The sequence below is a fragment of the Cervus canadensis genome, chromosome 7, assembly GCF_019320065.1.
Source record: "Cervus canadensis isolate Bull #8, Minnesota chromosome 7, ASM1932006v1, whole genome shotgun sequence".
Classification (NCBI taxonomy): Eukaryota; Metazoa; Chordata; class Mammalia; order Artiodactyla; family Cervidae; genus Cervus; species Cervus canadensis.
In genome coordinates this window covers 37,173,486-37,195,330 of record NC_057392.1, presented here as the reverse complement: position 1 = coordinate 37,195,330, position 21,845 = coordinate 37,173,486, and the positions used below count along the sequence as shown (strand labels likewise).

Here is a 21,845-nt window from a genome sequence, read left to right as displayed (position 1 = left end):
GGACTCCAGGCTCTTTTGTCTGTGGAATTATCCAGGTAAGAAAACTCGAGTGAGTAGCCATTCCCTTCTCCATGGGATCTTCTCAACCCAGGAACCTAACCTGGGTCTCCTGCATTGCAGGCAGATCCTTTACTGTCTGAGCCAACAGGGAAGCCCATAATATATGTATATATATACATGTGTATGTATATATATATATAAAACCATTGAGAGCACAAGGTATGCAAAATTTAAACCAGTGATGTTATTATCTCATTTCCCAGTTAACCAATTGTATTTTCAATAAACCTCAGACATGTTTGTACACATGTACACACACACACACACTAATCAAAATTCAGAAACTAGTCCTTGAAGAATTCCTACCAAAAGATACTTAGACTTATGACTCATTAAACAGAGACCCCACACCATTATCAGCAACAACATCAACGATAACAAGCAACAGCTAACATTAAGTGCTCACTATATGCCAGGTATGGTTCTAAGTATTCTATGTATATTAGTGCATTTAATCCTTAAAACCCTTTGGCATTGTGGTATTTAAGTCTTAATACCTATGAATGTTCTCTTATTCACAAAACTCACTCTTCAGGCCTCCAAGGGAGACTGTAATATCTACATGAGAAGAAACACTGGTATGTTCCTATAGTGAAAAACAGCTCTGAACATTAGGAAAATATGTCCAAGATTAATAAAATTATCCAGAGCACAGTCTAGAGTACATACTTTGATATAAGTCTACCACATTAGCTTAAGGGTAGAGAGTGTGTGCTTTTTTTTAAAGAAAATTATTTCTGCATTTTTCAGTACTCCGCATAATTCCTGACTCAGTAGATGGCTAAAAAAATGTTTCTCGAATGAATATATGGCTTCTATATAACATTTGAAGGGCTTTCCTGTGGTCCAGCAGTAAAGAACCTGCCTGCAATGCAGTAGACATAGGTTCGATTCCTGGGTTGGGAAGATCCCCTGGGGAAGGAAATGGCACCCTACTCCAGTATTCTTGCCTGGGAAATCCCTTGGACAGAGAAGCCTGGCGGGCAGCAGTTCATGCGGTCACACGAGTTGGACACAACCTAGCGACTAACCACCACCACCACCACCATAACTTTTGAGAAAAATATTGTCTCCTAAAATAATACTGATGAAAAAGACTAATTGAAAAATAAATTAATCAAAAGTTAGAAAAAGAAAAGCTTTCAGTCTTCATTTGTTAAAGAATCCTGTCCATTTACCAACAACATAAATGCTGATTGCACAGATTTAGAATGTTTAGGGCCTCATACATCCAGAAGCTGAAGGACAATCTTCTTTTAGCCCTCTGAAAGAAGTGGCACTGGCACAGGAAGAAATTCCATCTCAGCCTTTTCTGAGCTGAATGATCTTAATTTCCCAACATCTGCACTATGAGGATTGGATGTAGATCAGTGTTTCCCAAACTGCTCCCTAGGCTTCCTCAGAGGGGATCAGGGAAGACAGGAGGGGACTGACAACACAGAAGTCTGGGCCACCAAACTCTGCTCTAGCCAAACAGCACCTTTTATCTATTTTATGTATTAGTTTTTGAGAAATATCTGGAACAAAAAGTTCTGTCGCTCAAAAGAAATTAACAAAAAAACAAACTAGATAATCTGTAAGATCTCTTCAGGGCTTCCCTGGGTCAGTGGTAAAGAATCCACCTGCCAAAGCAGGAGACTTGGGTTCGATCCCTGGATTGGGAAGATCCTCTGGAGAAGGAAATGGCAACCCACTCCATTATTCTTGTCTGGAGAATCCCAAGGACAGAGGAGCATGGCAGGCTATAGTTCATGGAGTCGCAGAAGAGGTTAGAGATGACTAAACAACTAAACAACAAAGATCGCTTAGCCCTACTAATCAGTGATAATTATTACCATCAGGCATACAGTGAGAGGATGACAACTTTTCCTTGGGAGAGTAAATAAAAGGGTAGTTAGTAGCAAGCAGTGTAGAGTGTTTTGTGAAATCTAAAATAGTGGTGAACCCAGGAACGAAACTTAAGCAGTGTCCAGGGAAATAGGAAAGGACAGCAAGTACAAAACACATAAATGCTCTCTCTCTTTCTCTTTTTCTGTGTGTGGGTGTCTGTGTGTGTGTGTGCATATACATATATATGTGCAACATATACACACACAGGTAGATAATACGGGGGAGGAAGAGTTACTAGGGAGGTTACTGCAGTGATTACAGCATGGATTCAGATGGAGAATGAGGAAATGTCTGGCATGATTTTACCAAAAAGGTGATTTTTCAACAGAATTTTTGGATTCAGAATATAGTTTGGCAGATGGAGGATAGAAAGCATTTCAGGTGGAGAACACCACTTAATGTTAGGAGGTAATAAAAGCTTATATGTATAGCTTGTATGGGGCTTCCCTGGTAGTTCAGGTGGTAAAGAATCAGGAGATGCCAGTTTGATTTCTGGGTCAGGAAGATCCCCTGGAGAAGGGATAGCCTACCCACTCCAGTATTCTTAGGCTTTCCTGGTGGTTCAGTCAGTAAAGAATCCACCTGCAATGCAGGAGACCTGGGTTCGATCCCTGGGTTGGGAAGATCCACTGGAGGAGGGTATGGCAACCCACTCTAGTATTCTTGCCTGGAGAATCCCATGGACAGAGGAGGCTGGTGGGCTGCAGTCTATGGGATTGCAGAGTCGGACACGACTGAATGACTGAGTACAGGACACAGCTTATATGTATAATGCCTACTAGATCTTGTTATCCCTTAGCTTAGTTAGCCCATTCTCTAATCTTTTTGAACCAACTTAGGCCTGACTCGTTGAACCTCTACTGAAATCCAAGGAAAATTTTCTTCTTAGTTTCAGAGAATTTGGCTGAAATTTTGTTTAATCAAAACAACCCAGATTTGTTGACTATTCCTAGAGTATGATAAGGTTATTGGCAACTTAAAATTTACATTGACCTGACACTGTGGCATCTCTGGGTATGTAACAATTGAAAAGGTAGAACCTTTCTGTGAAAATGGTTTTCCATTCTTTAAAAGGTCTATTGAGAAAACAGCCTATGGAAAAGTCTAGAAGTAAAGTGAAGTGAAAGTCTCTCTGTCGTGTCCGACTCTTTGCGACCCCATGGGCTATACAGTCCATGGAATTCTCCAGGGCAGAATACTGGAGTGGGTAGCCTTTCCCTTCTCCACGGGATCTTCCCAACTCAGGGATCGAACCCAGGTCTCCCACACTGCAGGTGGAGCCTTTACCAGCTGAGCCACAAGGGAAGCCCAAAAGTCTGGAAAGTGGTAGCAAAACAATGTTTGGCTAAATTAGCAGAATGTGAAATGAATTTTCTTCTAGAGGTGGCTCCAAGGGTTCCATCCATGTATGGTACATCTTTCAGAGTTCTATCATATCTCATCAATCCAACTTCTCCAACGTTGAATACTTGCTTCTCCCATCTACTTTCTCAGCAACCCAAACTACTCATGTATCTTCTTTACCTCCCACATAATTACCGAAATAAAAAATGTACAACTGAGAAAAGTGACTCATCTTTTTTTTTTTCAGCTGAAGTCTGCTTCAGCTTGCCTTCCTTATGCTCATCCATTCCCTAAACAGGAAAATTATATTCTTTTGGTCCTCCCCAAATTTGATTTTGGAATAAGCATTACCCCAACCTATAAATGAGACGTGTTTCCAAAGTTTGTTTTGCAAGTTAGCAACTTGAAACTTAGAATATCATTTCCTGAAGAAAAAAATTTAAAAGAGCTTTTAAGTTTCCAGCCAGACAAAAAAAGTATTTTTAATCTCCGTGTTATATAGATTTAGTTCAAAGGGACCTAGCTGCCTAATGACCATGAATCATTCTTCTCCTTTCTTGGTTCTCATCTATTTTCTTAAGGAAACAGAGTACATTGGAGATTATTCTCATTCTTCCTCAGCTCCATTCCCCAGCCAGAATCATAAATTTTGTGTGTAAGAGACATATGTTAGGTGTTGTTAACTCAGTGATTACCTGGCCATTTGTTTCATTCCCCTGTAGGAAAATCTTTCCTTTTGTTTATCAGTTTGTGGATAGATACAACAACATTGGACAGATGGATGCTTCCATAGCACATAGACAGGCACCAGACAAAACAACAATTAAACATCATAGTGCACATTTTTTTCTAACTTGGAATTAAAGAGAGTAAAAGGAAAAAGAGTATATGCATGCAGACTACGAGTCATATCATTAACAAAGGGGAAAGATGTGAAATTTTACCAGGATTCCTCTGGGGGGGGGGGGGTTTCAGAGGTCTCCAGTTTTAGATATTATGAAAAGGCTGAATATTTAAGGCAAGCTTGGAAGAAGGCATATTAATGGGTTAAAAACAGCTACTCATCCTTAGCTCAAATCATAAGAAGTTTATAGCATCCAGTATGGCTATCTTTCCATGTTGAAGTATCTCTCCACAACATGAGGACTGTTATTTGCTGAAGCAACCAGCTGGCACCACTTGGGTGAAATCCAACTCTGTGCAATCTTAGCTCTGTGTGAGATCTCTATCAGGTGCCTAATTATAAAGTGTGCCAGAGTGGGCACGTTCCATGATTAATTGGTGGGAAGTGGGCAATGTTTGCCTTGGACTAACCAAATTTTGACTCATTAGACACTGATATTTGGTCCTTTGCGTGGGCTTCATTGACTCAATTTCTATTTAATGGGAGCTTATAATGTGGAGCTTCTAGTATAGCAAAAGAAACTGACACATAAGTGAATACTTATAGTAAAGTCTGTGGAATGGTGTAGTATAGGCAGGTACTAGATACAACAATGGCAACACATCTACCTGGAGGATCAAGGAGTCTCCACAAAGAAGGTATTGACTCTAGCCACATTGTGGAAATACATGAGAAATGTGGCATGTAGAAAAAAAGGAAAGCAAGACATTCTAGCAAAAAGGAATAGTGTTTAGAGAGGAAGAAAGAATGAAGCAACATGGGTTGTTCCATGAAACTGAACAATTGCAATGGAGTGTGGGATATGAGTGTTCGTCACTCAGTCATGTCTGACTGTCTGTAACCCCATGGACTGTAGCCCACCAGGCTCCTCTATCCATGGGACTTTCCAGGCAAGAATACTGGAGTGGGTTACTATTTCCTTCTCCAGGGAATTATCCAGGTCTCCTGCATTGCAGGCAGACTCTTCACTGACTGGGCCACCAGGGAAGACCTGGTGTGGGATATGAAGAGGAATAGATTTTGAAGTTTGAGGAGATGGACAGGGACCAGAAAATTAGCCAGTAAGTTTTTTAAAAAACAAGTTGAGCACAATCTTTAAAGAAAATAGAAGTGGGGCAATATATTAGAAAGTGACCTGGACACCATTCAGATGGATTTGTCACAAAAGGTCTCTCAAGAGTCAGACGAAGAGCTTTCTGAGCATCGAGAGTAACACATGCAAAGGCTTTGAAGAGGGAATGTGCTTGGTGGATTTTAAAAACTAAAAGGAGGCCAGTAGACTTGGTAAGCAAGAAGGGTATGTTTCTAAGAAGAATTCAGGGGAGGAGGAGGTCCTGGATCATGTAGACTTTCATAGGCCTTGGTAATGAGTTTGGTTTTGGTTCTATGTGGAATAGGAAGCATTAAAGATTTTTAACTTGTGGAAACATGTAATCTGATAAACACTTTTTAAAATACCACTCTTTCTACTGAAGAGAGAATGATTGTAAGGGGTTAAGGATGAAAGATAGCAGATTAGAAGGGGAAGCTTTGTGTTAGTTTTCATGAGTGACAACTGGATTAGAGGTGATAGTAGAAATGAAAAAAGGAAATAGAGATAAGATGTGTTTTGAGGTAGAGGGCAATGGCAAAGGAAGAATGAACAGCTATTTTGTTGTTGTTTTTTTTTACCTGTGAAAACTAGAAAAAGTAGTAGCATCTAACCATAAAAGGGAGATTTGGGGAATGAGTCAGGATTCCATTTCCATTTTGATGACTGAATGAGAATGGGGAAGAGATTTGGGAACAAAAGATGAAGACTTATTTTTAGGATATGTGGAGACTGGGCTCCTAATGGTCAACAGAATAAGATTTCTAGTGGACAGTTAGATAGATACAAAGCTCTAAAGCCCAGGAAGTAGATGTGGCTAGAGAGCCTGGAGAATTTGAGACCCATTAGTCATGTAGGAGTTGTGGGCATGGATTATTCTTGGAGCTTCTGTCGAATGAGAACATGCAAGAAGGACTGCTGCTGGTGCTGCTGCTTAGTCGCTTCAGTCATACACAACTCTGTGCGACCCTATGGACTGCAGCCTGCCAGGCTCCTCTGTCCATGGGATTTTCTAGGCAAGAATACTAGAGTGGGTTGCCATGCCCTCCTCCAGAGGATCTTTCTGACCCAGGGATCGAACCCAGGTTTCCTGCATTATAGGCAGAGTCTTTACTGTTGAGCCACCAGGGTAGCCCAAGGAGAAGGACAAAACCTGCATAACAGCAACATTTCAAGGGCTGATAGAGGAGGAGCCAAGGGGAAAACAAAAGAATGTGAAACTAAGGATAGAGAAGAGAAAACACAGCAGAAGTAAGTAGTATGGAAGCCAAGAAAATAAAGAGAAGGCATGTTTCATGGTTTTAAATGTCCCAGAGAAGTCATACAAGATAGCTCTGCTTATCTTTCTGAAAGCTTACAGATCCATCACTTTGTCTTGTACACTCCCCCAGAAACACTCAAATGTGTATCTTGAGCCAGGTTCTGAACTCCATACCTTATTTTCAAAGAGTTTGCAGATTAGTGTGGGAAGACCAGGTACATACTAATGGATAATCAAGTAGGACTTTGTTTAATGAATGCTGAAAAAACCGGATAGGTAGTATGGGATAAGTAGTACTGAAGATCTAAGAGGGGAAGAAGTCACTGGTCATCAAAGAAGCCTTCACAAATGAGATAACTCTTTACTTAGGCCTCAAAGGGTGGGTAAAATTGACCTAGGCACAAAGGGGATATTTCAAGTTGAGGAAATTATAATGAACTAAAGTATAGGGACACGAATATTTACATTCACACTCAGTCTGGCCAGCTAAGACAAAGTGCCAAAGTGGAGGAGGAGCTTTGCTATAGCAATTGTTATTTCATGAGCTGGAAAGCCTTAGAGATAATTTTGTTCAATATTCTTATTTTATGTAGAGGAAAATGATAGCCCAGAGACATTAAAATTTGTTTAAATTCACAATCCAAGTCAATGGCAGAGCCAGTAGGAGGTAAGGCAAGATTAGAAGATTGACACCAGATTCTGAGAAGCTATGAAAAACAAACATAAATAAATAAATTAGAATTAATGCTGTAAACAAAGAACAACCATTGAAATTTTGAGAAAAAGGGGAATAAAAAGTAAGATTAACCAGCAGAGAGTATGCAAAAGTGATGGTGAAAAAGCAAGAAATTTTGGTGATTATCCAGCCTTTCTTACCTGGGGTTTCTCATCTGAACTACAGACACATAAAAAATATTTGAGTGTTTTCTTCATTCTGCCAAGGATGGTGTGTAACTAGTATGGGTCTAGATGTATTGGAAGGAGATTAATTCATTCTGTACAATTAGGGACTCTAGGGCATTAAGGGGTGTTAAGGCTTGGCTCTATTCTAGAATGCTGGTTGAGAAAGGCTGGCAGAAGAAGGAAAAGACAGATGTATAAAATATTGCAAATAGAATTTGGTAACTGATAGTGTGGCTTTTATGAGGGAAGGAAGAGTAATCAGTTACTTCCAGATTATGAGTTGGATAACTGACTCATATGTCTGGTGTCTCTCCAAAAAGATACTGCAAGAGTAGGGGAGTCAGGGGTCTAGTCTAGGGAGAAGATAATTAGCTTAACAAGACACTTTCTGAGGTAATAACAAAAAGATAAAAATAATAATGTTTTTAGTATCTGGAAATCTTAGACTATGGCAAATTTAATTTTTTTATTGACTTTCCTGTGGTTCTCATAATTTTGGTCCTTTATGAATGGATTTTTACAATATACCCAAGTATGGTAAAAATAACAATTTTGATAAGACCTATTCAGTAAAACAAACTTCATTTTATATATATATGATTCAATCAGTTTCTAGTGACACTAGAATGAGAACAAAGAATTATAGAGCCTACAGGAAAGATACAGTCTTTTTTTTTTTAAGCTAAGAATTAAGTTTCTTTTCACTTAAGTGAGGATAAAAACTGAATTTGTTGCTCAAGTATACTTAAGTATACTAGTGTCCAAACTTCTTGGATTCTTTCCTAAATACTCTTATTCTTGGATTCACTGTATCTTCCATATGATGTTCAGAAGTGAAGTCTGAGCCATCTATGGCCTTTAATGTTCCCTTGACAGTTTTCACTATAGGGCAATGGCCCAATTCCAAATAGTAACTCTATTTTGTAACTCCTCTTCCCTTTTTAAGAAGAGTCCTCTGCATTTCCTCTTCTATCCTGGTTTTGCTCCAAAGGGGTAAGGTATGAAGTTCAAGATGGAAGAAACTATGCAACAAACTAGATCTTGTTGCTGTTTTCTATACAGCTTTCCAGTTAGCTGTCCATCAGTACGAAGCACAAATCTGAGTGAGTGATCAAAAGGTATCACTCTGTGTTCTCAATCAAAGGCAATCAAAGTCAGGAGAAGCACAGGTTTTAAATTAGCATGAATGATTTATTCAAATGACTCCTAAATACCAACCTGATTTCTCCAGAGTAGCTTTCCAGGATGATAGAGAAAACAGAATAACTTTCTCTTTCATTGAAGTAAATAAATCCTTGAGATGCAATCATTAAGGGAAGATTGCAAATGGTGCTTACTCTTAAGAAAAAAAAATTTGAATAACTCAACCCCCCCGGCCCCCATCAGATTTGTCTAAAGAAATGCCAGTATTTTTTAAATGAGATAATATTCTCTCCTTCCTTTTGAAAATCTTAGAACTTTTTAGAAATATTAATCCAATAAAGCTGTGGAAGATAAAGTGCCCAAATGCCTAGCTGAAGATGAAATGCAGGATGTTTACGACAGATCGATTATAAAGTCTCACTATTCCTTTACATCTCTCAAATAAAAATTTCAAGAAAAACAGCTTTGAAATGCAATGTTCACCCTAAACATTGTTGTTGTTTAGTCGCTATGTTTTGTCTCACTCTTTTGCGACACCATGGAACATAGACTGCCAGGCTCCTCTGTCCATGGGATTTCCCAGGCAAGAATATTGGAGTGGATTGCCATTTCCTCCTCCAGGAGATCTACCTGACCCAGGGATTGAACTGAGATCTCCTGTATTGCAAATAGATTCTATACCACTGAGCTACCAGGGAAGCCCCTGGTAAATATACTCAATACTTATTTCCCATCCCCCATTAGAGCTCTGTAAGAGTCTGGATAGCCAAAGTGGGTTGCCCTCAATGCAATATGTATCTAGAAATCTAATTGCAAGTTAATTATTTAGAAGCTAATAATTTCAATTTTTTTTGGGTGGAGGGGGCAGGGAGGGTGCATATCAGAGACAATCACCTGTATTGAAGTTTGAGTAGAACTGTGGAATGCCTCTCTTGGAATAGCTGTTGAGGATCCAGTTTGGTGATTAAGAAGAGCTTTTATTTCTCAGTTTATACTCCAAACTGGTAAATTGGTTTCTGAACAAAATGCAAAGTAGGAGTGGGAAGAGGATTTGCATGTTAACAGCCCTAGTTTAAGCTAGTTCCTAGGTTGGTTGTGCTGACTAAGAGGTTCTGAAGCCATTTAGAAAAGCAGCCAATTCCTGAGTTTGCATAACCTTTGGAGATCATTTTGTTTATTTTTTTCTTTGCCTCATCTAGCCCTTACATATGTTCATTAATGGGAAGACATTCGGGTCTTTCAAATTTTCATTTAAAAATAACATTCTGAATAGTTATTGGAACTGGGATTACAAATAATGGATGAAAGTTAATTACCAAAATTCTCCATTTAGAGAAAACTGGTTCATATGGATGCAACAGCTCAATATTTTAGAAAGTGTCAATTTGCTAAAAATAGATAAATATGATGATTACAGCTGGAATTAATTCAAGGACATTCAAAATGAAATGACTAATATCAAGGAGTAGCATTTCTTTGATATAAATTCAAGGGAGATGTTTTAGACTAATTATTGCCCAATCCTTTCACAGAAATGAATCCCATAAACCCAAGGGGAAACATAGATCAAAGTTCCACCACGCCAAATTAGCAAGAATATATGGTAGCTGATATTCCTTTTAGTCAGGGGGTACCTGTGGGAGTTTAACTTCTGGAAAAGAATGAAGGCCTAGTGCTTGTCAACTCTAGGTATGGAGATGTGCCCTAACCTTTCTCTGTTAGGTATGAGAGCTCTTGAGATCAGTTATTTGTGTGGTTACTGCTTCCTTTCAGAGTCATCAGTGATGATAACCCTACCAATTATAAGAATATAATATAGGCAAAATTAAAACAGCCAAAGGAAAAATAGTGATCTACCACTTTTGAGGTAAATCACTCCGAATTGGCTGAGCTTCCCTTTATGGACATACAGGTATATATATATATGCAGGAGACTCTTTCTCAGCTGATTTAGTCTCTCCCTAGATCCACAGTTATGAATTTCCAGAAATTGTCTAAACCACATGATCTAGCTCTTTCTCCAGTCAGAGATGAATGGTCTATTGGTAAATAGCTGAACTGAGAAGGACCAATCAGGTTTATTCAGTCTCATTCTTTCTCTCATATTCTCTATCTCCCTTTTATCACTCTTTGTATATGTGTATGTACAGAGATATATTTCTATCTCTCAGCTAAAATTTTTAATTGAAAGGCAGAGAAGCTGGGGTTATTAGTAACTGATTCTTTTAAATGCAGGGCTCCAGAAAGAAAGTCTATGAATTCTTTACATTGAGGTTTCCAAATCTACTTTGGTTCCCATAAGCTTGGCTTTTCAACTTTCTTAACTGTGATATCTAGTTTCCTTTCAATAGATTCCTTTTCTAGACCACTAAAGTTGGTGTCTGTTACTTATACCCAATCAAAGGATATATAAATAATACAAGTACATATGTGTGAGTGTGTGGGACAGGGAGAGAGAGAAAAAAACACATACACACTCACACACATATACACAGAGACAGAGAGAGGACAGAGAAAGGAAGGTAGAGTGAAAGATTAAAGGTGATCATTAACCAACTATAAATATACTCTGAATTAAGAAAAAAAAAATGCTTCCCTCTGTGCTTAGCCGCTCAGTCATGTCCAACTCTTTGCAACTCCATGGACTGTAGCTTTCCAGGCTTCTCTGTCCATGGGGATTCTCCCAGCAAGATTACTGGAGTGGGCTGCCATTTCCTTCTCCAGGGGATCTTCCTGACCCACGGATCAAACGCAGGTCTCCCACATTGCAGGCAGATTCTTTACCGTCTGATCCACAGGGAAGCCCTGCTTTTCCCAAAATTTCTAATTAATATATCTTTCTAAACTCTAAATAAGCTCCCTTTATTAAAATATTTTCCAAAATATCCATGATATTAATTTTTCTAAACTTTTGGCTTAAACTTTTGGCTTCTAGGACAAACAAATCTCTTGGACAAACTTGATCCAATTGTTATACTTAAAAATATTTTTAAAATATTAGCCATACATTAAGAAATCAGATCCTTTGGGTTGTAAAAGTTTATTGCTTGTATCAGAATTGGATAAATTTTGTATTATTTAAATATGTAACTTGTCCCAATTAACCAGGGACACAGGAGAACTGAAGGATCCTTTGTAGAGGTCCTGAGAGTTTGGATTATTTATGGTATTAGAGATGAGTTGGCAAAGGTTCAAGGATTGCGCATCACTTCTGATCAAGGTTAATTCCTGATGCTGAGGCACCCTGAGGTTGTATGAAGACTGTGCTTAGGTAATCACCTTTCCACAGTGCTGTCCCCAGTCAGGCTCCATCCTCATTTTTAGTCTCCCAATCAGCCCCACATTTCCTCTCCACTCTTCTGCCTGACTGGGCCCTCCAGTGATTGATGTGAGCACAGCATGCCTGGTAATCTTAGTGCTGAGAACACAGTTTGGAAGTGATGTGGGGGTGGGGACGAGGATGAGGAGAAGCAGCCAGTTTAGCAAATGGAGACAAGAAATCTAAATGTGAAGAACAGACTAAAACAGAAAAAGATAAAAAGAAAAATAGAGGATAAAAAGAAAAATGTCTTTGAACTGATCCTTGGTGTTGCATGACAATTTGAACATCTGCTTATTTAACTTCTCTCACTGAAGTTTTCAAAGGAAATGGCAGAAATATGCTATGTTCCCATCCACCCGAGGGCTTTCCAGGTGGCGCCAGTGGTAAAGAATCTACCTGCCAATGCAGGAGACATAAGACATGTGGGTTCGATCCCTCAGTTGGGAAGATTCCCCTGAAGGAGACCATGGCAACTCACTCCAGTATTCTTGCCTGCAGAATCTCATGGACAGAGGAGCCTGGTGGGCTACAGGGCCTATGGGTCCATAGGGTCCCAAAGAGTTGGACACAACTGAAGTGCAAGCACATGCTCCCACCCATTAGCATGGTATGCTTACTCTTTAGAGAACAGGAGAGGAGGAGTGAAAACTGAAAATGTATGTATATTCTATAGAGAGTAAGAGTACTCCTTTACATAGAACCACGAGTACTTTAGGTTTCAGTATGTGGAATTCCTCAATTAATAATACTTTGCACTTGAAAAACACATTGTTTACGAAACACTTTTATTTTTATGACTTTATTTGAGCCTCACACCGACTTAATAGAAAAGGCAGGTCTGGATTTGGAGTATTCTTTTTACATGCCCACTTATGCAGATGGATAAACTGAGGCTCAGAAAGAAGATGTTACTTACCCAAGGTCACAGGACAAGCAATTGGCAGAGTCGGCCTAGAACCCAGGGTAGGGTTTATTCCACTACAAAGACATGAAACAGGACATTAAACACACAACATCTAAGAAAAAAGATCTGTAAATAACTAAGGATAGGGAATCTAGAGGGTCATGTTCCCACTGTACAATCTAAACTCACTGCAAGGGTGTCCCTCTATCCTGAGCAGGACGGAAACAGAATTGTAACTTTGACCACCACCACCTTGAGGGCAGGGCTTCCCTGATGGCTCAGCTGATAAAGAATCTGCCTACCAATGCAGGAGACACAGGAAATGCAGGTTCAATCCCTGGATCAGGAAGCTCCCTGGAGGAGGAAAACGGCAACCCGGTCCAATATTCTTGCCTGAAAAATCCCATGGACAGAGTAACCTGATGGACTACCATTCAAACGGTTGCAAAGAGTCAGATGAGACTGGGTGACTAAGCACACACACATACATACCTTGAGAGGAGGATCAGAAGAACTGAGTGTGCATATACACACAGCCAGTTATCAATAGGTACACAGGCTATGGTCTTCTGTATCATAACATATCCCTTCATGGCCCATCAGGAGGATCTCTCCTTCCCTACTTTTATTCCCTCAATAAATATTTTTTTATTGATGACCTACCATGTGCCAGACATAGCTTAATGTACCTGTGTTGTCTAAAACACCTATTTGGAAAGTTGGAAGAGACATACTTTTTCTAAAAACTCTCATATTTTGGCCTTGTCCACTAAATGTGAGCTGGCATTACTTAATTAGAAAAAATTGAACATGAGGGGAGGAGAGGGAAAAAAGGAAAGCTGAAAGAAAAACATTGAGAGCCATGAGCAAGAGGGTGTGGAGACTGGGAAACACTATTCAACTTCACTGATAGATCATCTGGTCTTACTGTTCTCAAGGCCATGCTAATTAAGTCAGAAAAAATCCACTACTGACGGTCTGGCAAAGAGTATTTTCAGGTAAAGCTGTATTCACAATGTGCCTCATCCTGGCCATCATAGGCCTGCCACAGAATCCAAATTCCTATACCCTATTCCAAGCTAAGAAAGATAAAATTTATCTGATTCTCATTAATTCAAGGGACATTTGAGGGACTACTTACCATTCAATCTCCCTTTACCTTCATGCAAGATTTCTCTTTGTGGACTATTATTATGTGGTTAGTTCAATGGGAAGAAAACAAACCCAAATGAAACTAAAATTAATTCTTGGATGTGGGCCTCTGAGCATAGGCCAAAGTACACACATTTTTTTTTTTAAGTTTGTGTGATCAATGAAATAATGAAGGGTAGTGAGGGATTGAGTCATGGTCTATTTGGAATAGTTATGGAGCAAAGCAACATGTGTAAGCAACTGGGGCCCAAAAGGAAGGGCCCAAGAAGATCCAAGATAATGATAAGTGTGTGCATAACCTGGGACTCTGTTAACCTCAGAGGGTGGGGCTAGTGTGCTGAGTGGTGGGGAGGAGACATCAAAGCGCAGTTTGCCGATGGTACCAGTTATGATAGTTGGGAGAAACATAGTCTACATGGACTCATTTTGCATTCTCTCTGCTTTCATTAAAAAGCAATGGTATTCATGTCTGTTGATTATTAACAAGAATCAATAATGTTTAGCTCCACTTCAAAATTTGGTGCCAATAGGTCTTTAAAAAATCTAGTAGAGGTTCCATCCATTTATATACACCACAACTCACGGAAAGACTGTAAAACTGGTTCTATATTCATTTAACAAGCAGATTATCCACGGTTAAAATCCATTACATTATTTGCCAAGCATTGTGGTAGGCACTGGAGATAGAAAAATGATCAAGGTTTCACTGTTTCCTTTAAGCAGCTCACAGTATGGACACCAGTATGTGGAAAAAACCAATGCTATATAGTGTAACAAGGGGTATAATAGCGACTATACAAACTATAGCATGGTCACAAAGAAGGTAGAAGAAAACAATACAAGGGAGGTCAAGAATGGCTTAGAAAAGCTAACTCTTGTAGAGGGAATGGAAATTTTCTAGACTGGGAGGGAAGTGAAATTTTCTAGGCATAGAGCAAGGACACCAAGGCCTGAAATATTGATGTGGTATCATCAGTTGAGAGAAGAGGTATTTGAAGACAGTACTGGAAAGATAGTCAAGACTAGACCATTCCATCAGCACCAAAGAGTTTGTATTTAGCTTACCATTAATACAGAACCATTAGAAGATTGTCAGGAAGGAAATAATCTGATCAGATTTGTGTTAGGTAAAGATAAGAGCAGTGTTATTTGCAAGAATGGAAGGAGAGGAAGATGGAGGAGGTAGGGAGTCCAGGTAAGAAGTTATTGTCTTTGTCCAGATAGGAGGTAATGAAAGTTAGAACTAGGTTATTTGTGGTGCAGGTGAAAAAGCAGAGGATGAATTCAAAATCTTTTTAATGAGGATCTAAGAATTTCATAACTAGATCTGCGGACTGAAAGAAAATAATACTTTTAGAATCAATACCATTTTTCTAGAGTTTGGAAGCTGGATAGATAGATGGTGTTACAGCAGTAAGGGTGGGAATTTGGAGGAAGACTAAGTGGTACAAAATGGGAGACACTGAGTTTGACTTTATTCATTATGAGCATGGGCATCTCTGAAATATCCAGACAGAGATGTCTATAGATCAGAGCTCAGGAGAGATATCTAGTTTACAGATTTGGAAATCACACAGGTGTTTACAACTCTGGAAGTGAGTAAAACCACGTAGAGTTTAGTGTGTAGAATAAGAGAAAGAGATCAAGATAAATAATTAGCAGATAATTGATATTTGGCAAAGGAGAGAATGAACAAAGCCAGCAAAGAGTGGTGGAAAAGGACCTATCTGAGAGGGAGGAAAAAGAAGAAGGTTATGATAGGGCCAAATGAGGAGACAGTTTCAGGAAGAGGGATGGACAACAATATAAAATACCAAAGAGACAGCAAATGAGATGCAAACTAAAAGACAGTCACTGGATATGGTATCTCTTTCAGAACACGTTTCAGTGGAATACGGGAGCAGAAGCCCTCTATTAAAAAATGGGATAGTGAATGGGGAGTGATGAAGAGGAGGAATCAAGGATGAACAGAAGGAACTACTCTCCAACAGGAAACGGAAGTGTAGCAGGCACTTGACAGTCCTGAAAGACTGGCAATTTCTAAGCCAAGCCTCATGTTGCAAACCTCAGAGAGAAAAGTTCGTTTTATTTGTATAGATCTTTGTTTTCATATCAATTTTGCTTGATCCTCACAGAAACTTTCAAAGTAAGCATGGAAGGATTTTTGGTTTGTTTGTTTTCATTTCTTGGTTTTTAGTCTCCTTCCTACAGGAGGAAGTTGAAGCCAAAGATTATATGATTCATTCAAGACCACAGAATCAGTAAGTGGGGACTCTCAGCACAGTGCTCTTCCCAACACTAAAGGGAATGTTCTGAAAATCAGTACAATGGTGAAGGGGCAACCAGACCACACTTCAGAAATTCAGAAAAGAGAATTCCTGCCCACAATCACTTCTTTGATTGACAACAGACACACTTGGTTGCCTGAATGCCTCTATGACAGCTAAAAGGGAAGTAATTATTTAAATACTGTATCTTCTCTTGAGATGACCTAAGTATGTGCACCCTTTGAAATGTCCCTTTGATATTAGAGGAAGTTCCAGACTTTTCTTATTTTATCAGTATAAACAAGGAGAACATTTGGTTAATATATCTGCCTACCACTGATGCAAGGACACCCCCGTCCTTTTCCTTATGGCACCAGGTAAAACCGAAGTATGTAGATTAATCAGCCCCAGGCTTAACACTGACAATGTCACTATGATGGAGGAAAAGGAGACCCGGAGCCACTCTCCTTCTCAGTGAACAGGAGTGCTGCCCTTTAGCATAAAACATGAAAGATTTCTGTGTTATGCCAGCTCAGCAAGACAGAAAATTAACCCTACATTTTCTTAACCCAATTGCCTCAACATGGGTTGAGAAAGAGGGTACCAGGGTTATAGACAGTCAGCATGAGAGAGCAGGGATCATTGTATCTGCACCCTGGCGTGGGTTAGAAGGAATTATAGATTCACCAGATATTAATGTATTTCTAGATTCACCATTAATTCTCTAAGATTCTCTGCAAGTCTCAAAAATTTGGTAGAAAAAAATGCCCGTTAAATGATTCTTCTTCTGTTTAAATTTGGAAATGTGTGGTAGAAATCACCATTAAAAGAAAAAAAACTGAACAGTTTCAACTATATTAAGTAGAATGTCTCCATTTAATTAATTTTCTTAGTCCCTGGTGACACTGGGTGTGGCTCGGTGAAATTTAGGAGGAATTCAGTTTATCACTAGAAGGAATCTTCTGCACCAAGCAGCCAGGCAGCATCCTTCCACACCTTTCCAGCATTGCAAGGGAAAGACACAGCCAGGTTGAAATTCTGAACCACAGATCTCACTAAGAATTATCTGTCATATGCAGAAAAATGCAGATGTTGGTGGTGTTGAGGGGTGGGGGCTAGAGGGCTTCTTGCTTGCGTTGGTATTCTTTATACTTCAGTTACAAATTAAAGTCTTTATTTTTCAACAAAAGAAACACCTCGCAGTTCTATTGCTTTGTGGACACAGATCACATCTTGCAAGTTTTTCATCATCTGCAGAATGCATGGTAATTAAGCTATTTAAAGTTAGCCCCAAGACATTTGAAAATCATAAGCCAATAAAATTTCAGGGATCCTTTAATTTTATTTCTCTTTTAACCACTCCTTTATCGTCTACTTTTCTCCACCCCACTCTCATTCTCTTCTTCCTGCTATAATAATCTATAGTGGTAATTAGTGGCTAATAAAGATCGTTTATGCTTTCTTCGCAGCCATAGGCAATGCATTACAACTCGGAAATCCAGGACCGCTTCTTTATGCAGCTCAAGTGGAAGAGGAAGGAAGTGCAGCCCCCAGCCCCCTCCCACGTTTCTGCTGGATTTCATGGGTGTGGCAGAGTTTAGACCTTTGCAGGATTTTGCCCTTGTTTTATTCCCTTTTAAGCACTAGGATGGTAAATAGATGGCTGAAGAAAGATAAACACAATCAGAGTCTGTCATAAATGATATAGGATCATTTCACCCTCAAGCACAAAACCTGTGTGAGACTAAGTACTCAGGCTATAGAAATGCCAGTCAATGCAGTGTGAGCCCACGCCCTGAATACACCATTTCCTTCCATCTGATTTAATGGCATCCTAAATACTGACTTATGTGAATGATACATAGCAATGGTCAGTAGGGGACAGGACCATTTCACACAGAAGTACACATGTATAAAACGTATGGGCAAAAGAGGACTATTTCTATACCTTTCAATTTTCTCTCTTGAATATGAATTATGCTAAAACACATGCCGGCATATGGAAACCATACAGAGTACATGCATGACTGTCCTACATGAAGTATGTGGATACTGTACACATTTACATATGAATTTCTACAACTCCCTAAACACACTATTTCAGCTTCATCACTTTGCACACATCCTAGAGAACACTTGGGGCTGTCAGTGAGAGGACCCATGTGAAGGCAGCTGTCCCCTTTGGGGAAGGGAATTTCTTTAGCCTCAATTCCCTTTCAAAATATCATGCCTGGTTTCCTTTGTCAGAGGGGGCATGTGTATATACACTTGTATGTATATACATAAGGTGGCAGAAAGTTGTAAACCAGCATATTTTTTCTTTCCCCAAATTAAAGCTTTTTTTTTTTTTTTTTAATGACTAGCATTCGTTTCCTTAAGGCTCTGCCTTCCTAAATTTTATTTCTGCAGCTCATCAGGAAGGCAACTTCAGAACATTTTCTTGACAGGGTGCTTAGCCCAGCCACCTGTATCTACTGCATTTATGTATTAGAATGAAGGAAGATAAGGAGAGGAAACGTGCAGGTTTGAAAAATGAGCGAACGGAAGCACCAGTCTCTGGAATCCTAGAGCAGTTTAGCGAAGTGCCACATGTAAGACTCTTCACCTTTCCCAAACACCCTTACACAAACCACACGCAAAACCACAGGTGCCTGCTACTTTATCTATTATCTGTCTGTTAATATCTATCTACCTAGTTATTTATTTATTTAGTTTTGCCCCCGGCCTCTCCACCCTCTGCACCCACTGCTCTGAGATTCTGCTTCAGTCTCTCTTCCCCTTCCTCTTCCTTCTCCTTCATCCTCACTACCTCGCCCCTCCCCACCGCGCCCCCCTTCCTGGGCGCTGGCTAAAAGTGCAAAGCTGGCAACCAGGTTCTTCCCCACCCCTCCACTCTCTTCGGATTCGCCAGGTATATTACAAATTGCCCCCCCCATCCAATACCTGCACAGAAATAATGCCTAAATCCTGTATCTTGCACCCCACCCCTAAGGCAGTCAATGTGCAAAGGGCGTTTTTGCCCAAGACAGCCTCCCCTCCCAGGAAGACGCACACACACGTACAAGCACACGCTCACCCAAATCCCACATCCATTTTCCTCCTTAACCTTCGCCAAAATCCTTCAGAGGTGTTCCCACCAATGTTGGAAAGCGTCGTTTGGCGGATGCCGCGACACTGTCGGTTGCTGCGGAATACCGTCCTAGTCATTCCTTCCCACCCTTACCCCAATCAAGTTTCTAAAATATCTTTCACGAAATAAGTGAGCAATTTGAAAATGGAAGGAAAACCTGAGCAGTGGGAGAGAGTGGGAGGGGACTCTGCTTCTTGCTAATCTTCTATGTGTTCCTTTTCCTGATGAAAATGAGTCACCATGCTTATAATCCGGAATGTTAGTCCGTCTTTGGTCACTACAATTCCAGGAAAGATGAAAAGGGGAGAAGAGACCTGATTTCCAACAGGTAATTCTCCGCTCGTCTTTCCCATCCCGTCGGTGCTCAAAGCTCCTAGGGGCGTGGTCCACCCTCTCCTCGGACCAGCTGGTGCACAATCGACTGAATTTTCCCCTTCTACATGGTCAATTTCTTTCCCAGCCCCGGTAGTCTCTGGATGCTCTTTTTAAAATCTCCCACATTACAGTTTCATTCATTCATTGAAAAATAATTAAATTAATTCAACCTTCACATGTTTTCCCATTAATACCTGCGCCAATGTGAAGCTCATGCATGTGGGAAATAGGGCTTCTTCCGCAGCACATGTGAGAAAATTGTTCGATAGAACAAGCAATACTCATGACTGAATATGATTCTTTCAACCTCCCGGTTTTTTTGGGAATAATATAAAGGATTGCCTCCCCATCTTGTAGGTAGAGCCAACATTTTCTCCCCCACACCCCTCTTCATATCCACACCGGCAAAACCAGACACCTAAAACGCTGAACATTTACTAATAGCAAAAAAAAAAAAAAGAAACCACAACAAAAAACACCTTTTTTCTAGCCAAACAGGCGTATTTTTTTCCTAACCTTCTCCTAATTAGTAGCAGCATTCCAAAACCAGACCATGAAAGAACAGAATAAAAGCTTGGATGCAAGCATCAGTTGCCATATGCTAAGGAAACGGGAGCACCAAGGCCAGAGCAGAAGCGGTTAATATATTTTTTCTACCTTCACAGGGAAATATTGCACACTGGTAATTTCACAAGAAGAAGAAGTAAAAGCTTTAGGTCTACCTGTTTGGTTCTTCGCATACAGCACAGCATGGTTGTATCGTCCCTCGCCTTCTTCCTGCCTTCTCTCCTTTCCTCCTCTCTCTTTCTTATTCCCCCCCTCTCCACCTCTTTTCTGCTCGCTGGCTCACTCGCTCTCTCTCTCGCGCTGGCGCGCGCTCCCTCTCTCCCTCCCTCTCTCTCTCCCTCCACACACCAGGGCAGTTAGCAGCAACTGTAAGGTCCACAGCTATTGCTCACCGCACATGCTCGCTCTCCCTCTCCGGCTCCCGCTCTCCTCTCTTCTCATCTCCCCACCCACTCTCTGCCTATCTCTCTTTTTCTTCCCTGTCTCTGGATCTCTTTCTCAGAATTGTTCTCTAGCTTTCAATGACTAATCACTTCCCCCAGCCCCCACCCCCATTCTAGACCGTCACCCCCTCCCTGTCCCCTGCCAGCCTCATGAATATTTAAACATCTCCAATCTGGACCCAATTACCCACCGACTTTCCCACTGCATTGAGAGGATGGTGGGGTGGGGGCATAGAAGGGTATTCCAGCCTGTTCAAGAGATTTTATGGAATATGTTTTAGAGAAGAGGAGCTTGAGGAATGCTAATATTTCTTTACTAATTCTTTTCTCTTCCCAATACTGTGAAAGCCAAGAACAGCTATTCTGAAAGAGTAGTCAGACCTATACAGTAAGTTATATATGCTATTTAGTTTTATGCACAGTCAATCATTGTGAGGCTTAAGTTCTCCCCCCAAAATGAACATGTGAATATCATACCCTGTAAACACTGTACTCAGTACTCATATAACTTAAATACATGTGTATAAATTTAGACATGCACAAACATATCTCATACATGCTCCAAAAGCCTTGAAAAACCCACATGAATATACTGCACTTTAAACATTCTAAGCACTCAAGTTCAGAAATATTAACTAATGTTTAGGATTTAGCATTCATATATAAAAATCACATGGTAATTTTTTTTCTTAATGCACATACACCTGTTTGAAAATTGGAGTTTCTTCTAATTTTACTGAAAAAGCTGAGCATATTTGAACAATATATCTATGTAATATGAATAGTGTCTATTGACTAAAGTAAAAACACAATGTGAGAGCACTGAGTTTCCATTTTACTTTTTCCATTTTACAAAACTGGGGATTTGATAAGGACTATAGCCTGGGAGACAGGCTCTCAGAGAATTCTGAGGAGCTGCTGAGGTAGGGGGGAAGGTCAGCACACAGGTGATCTTGGTGACATAATGCTTGGTTTGTCTTGGTATAAGGTTACTGCTAGACACAAGGAACAGATACTTGATTAATTGTTTTAGTGCTTTTATCTTGGTTAATGGTTTTAGAGCTTTTCTAAGAATGGAAAGGTACAACAA

At 40.0% G+C, this 21,845-nt stretch overlaps 1 protein-coding gene across 1 annotated transcript in view; it reads right to left on the bottom strand.

Moving 5' to 3' along the window:
• GAP43 (growth associated protein 43) overlaps positions 1-20,727 on the bottom strand; it is a 96,950-nt gene extending 76,223 nt beyond the window's left edge. The window contains exon 1 of the mRNA XM_043474962.1: positions 20,468-20,727. Coding sequence (XP_043330897.1) covers positions 20,468-20,497 — 30 coding nt within the window. The 5' untranslated portion in view covers positions 20,498-20,727. The remainder of the gene's footprint in view (positions 1-20,467) is intronic.
• Positions 20,728-21,845: the final 1,118 nt, after the last annotated feature.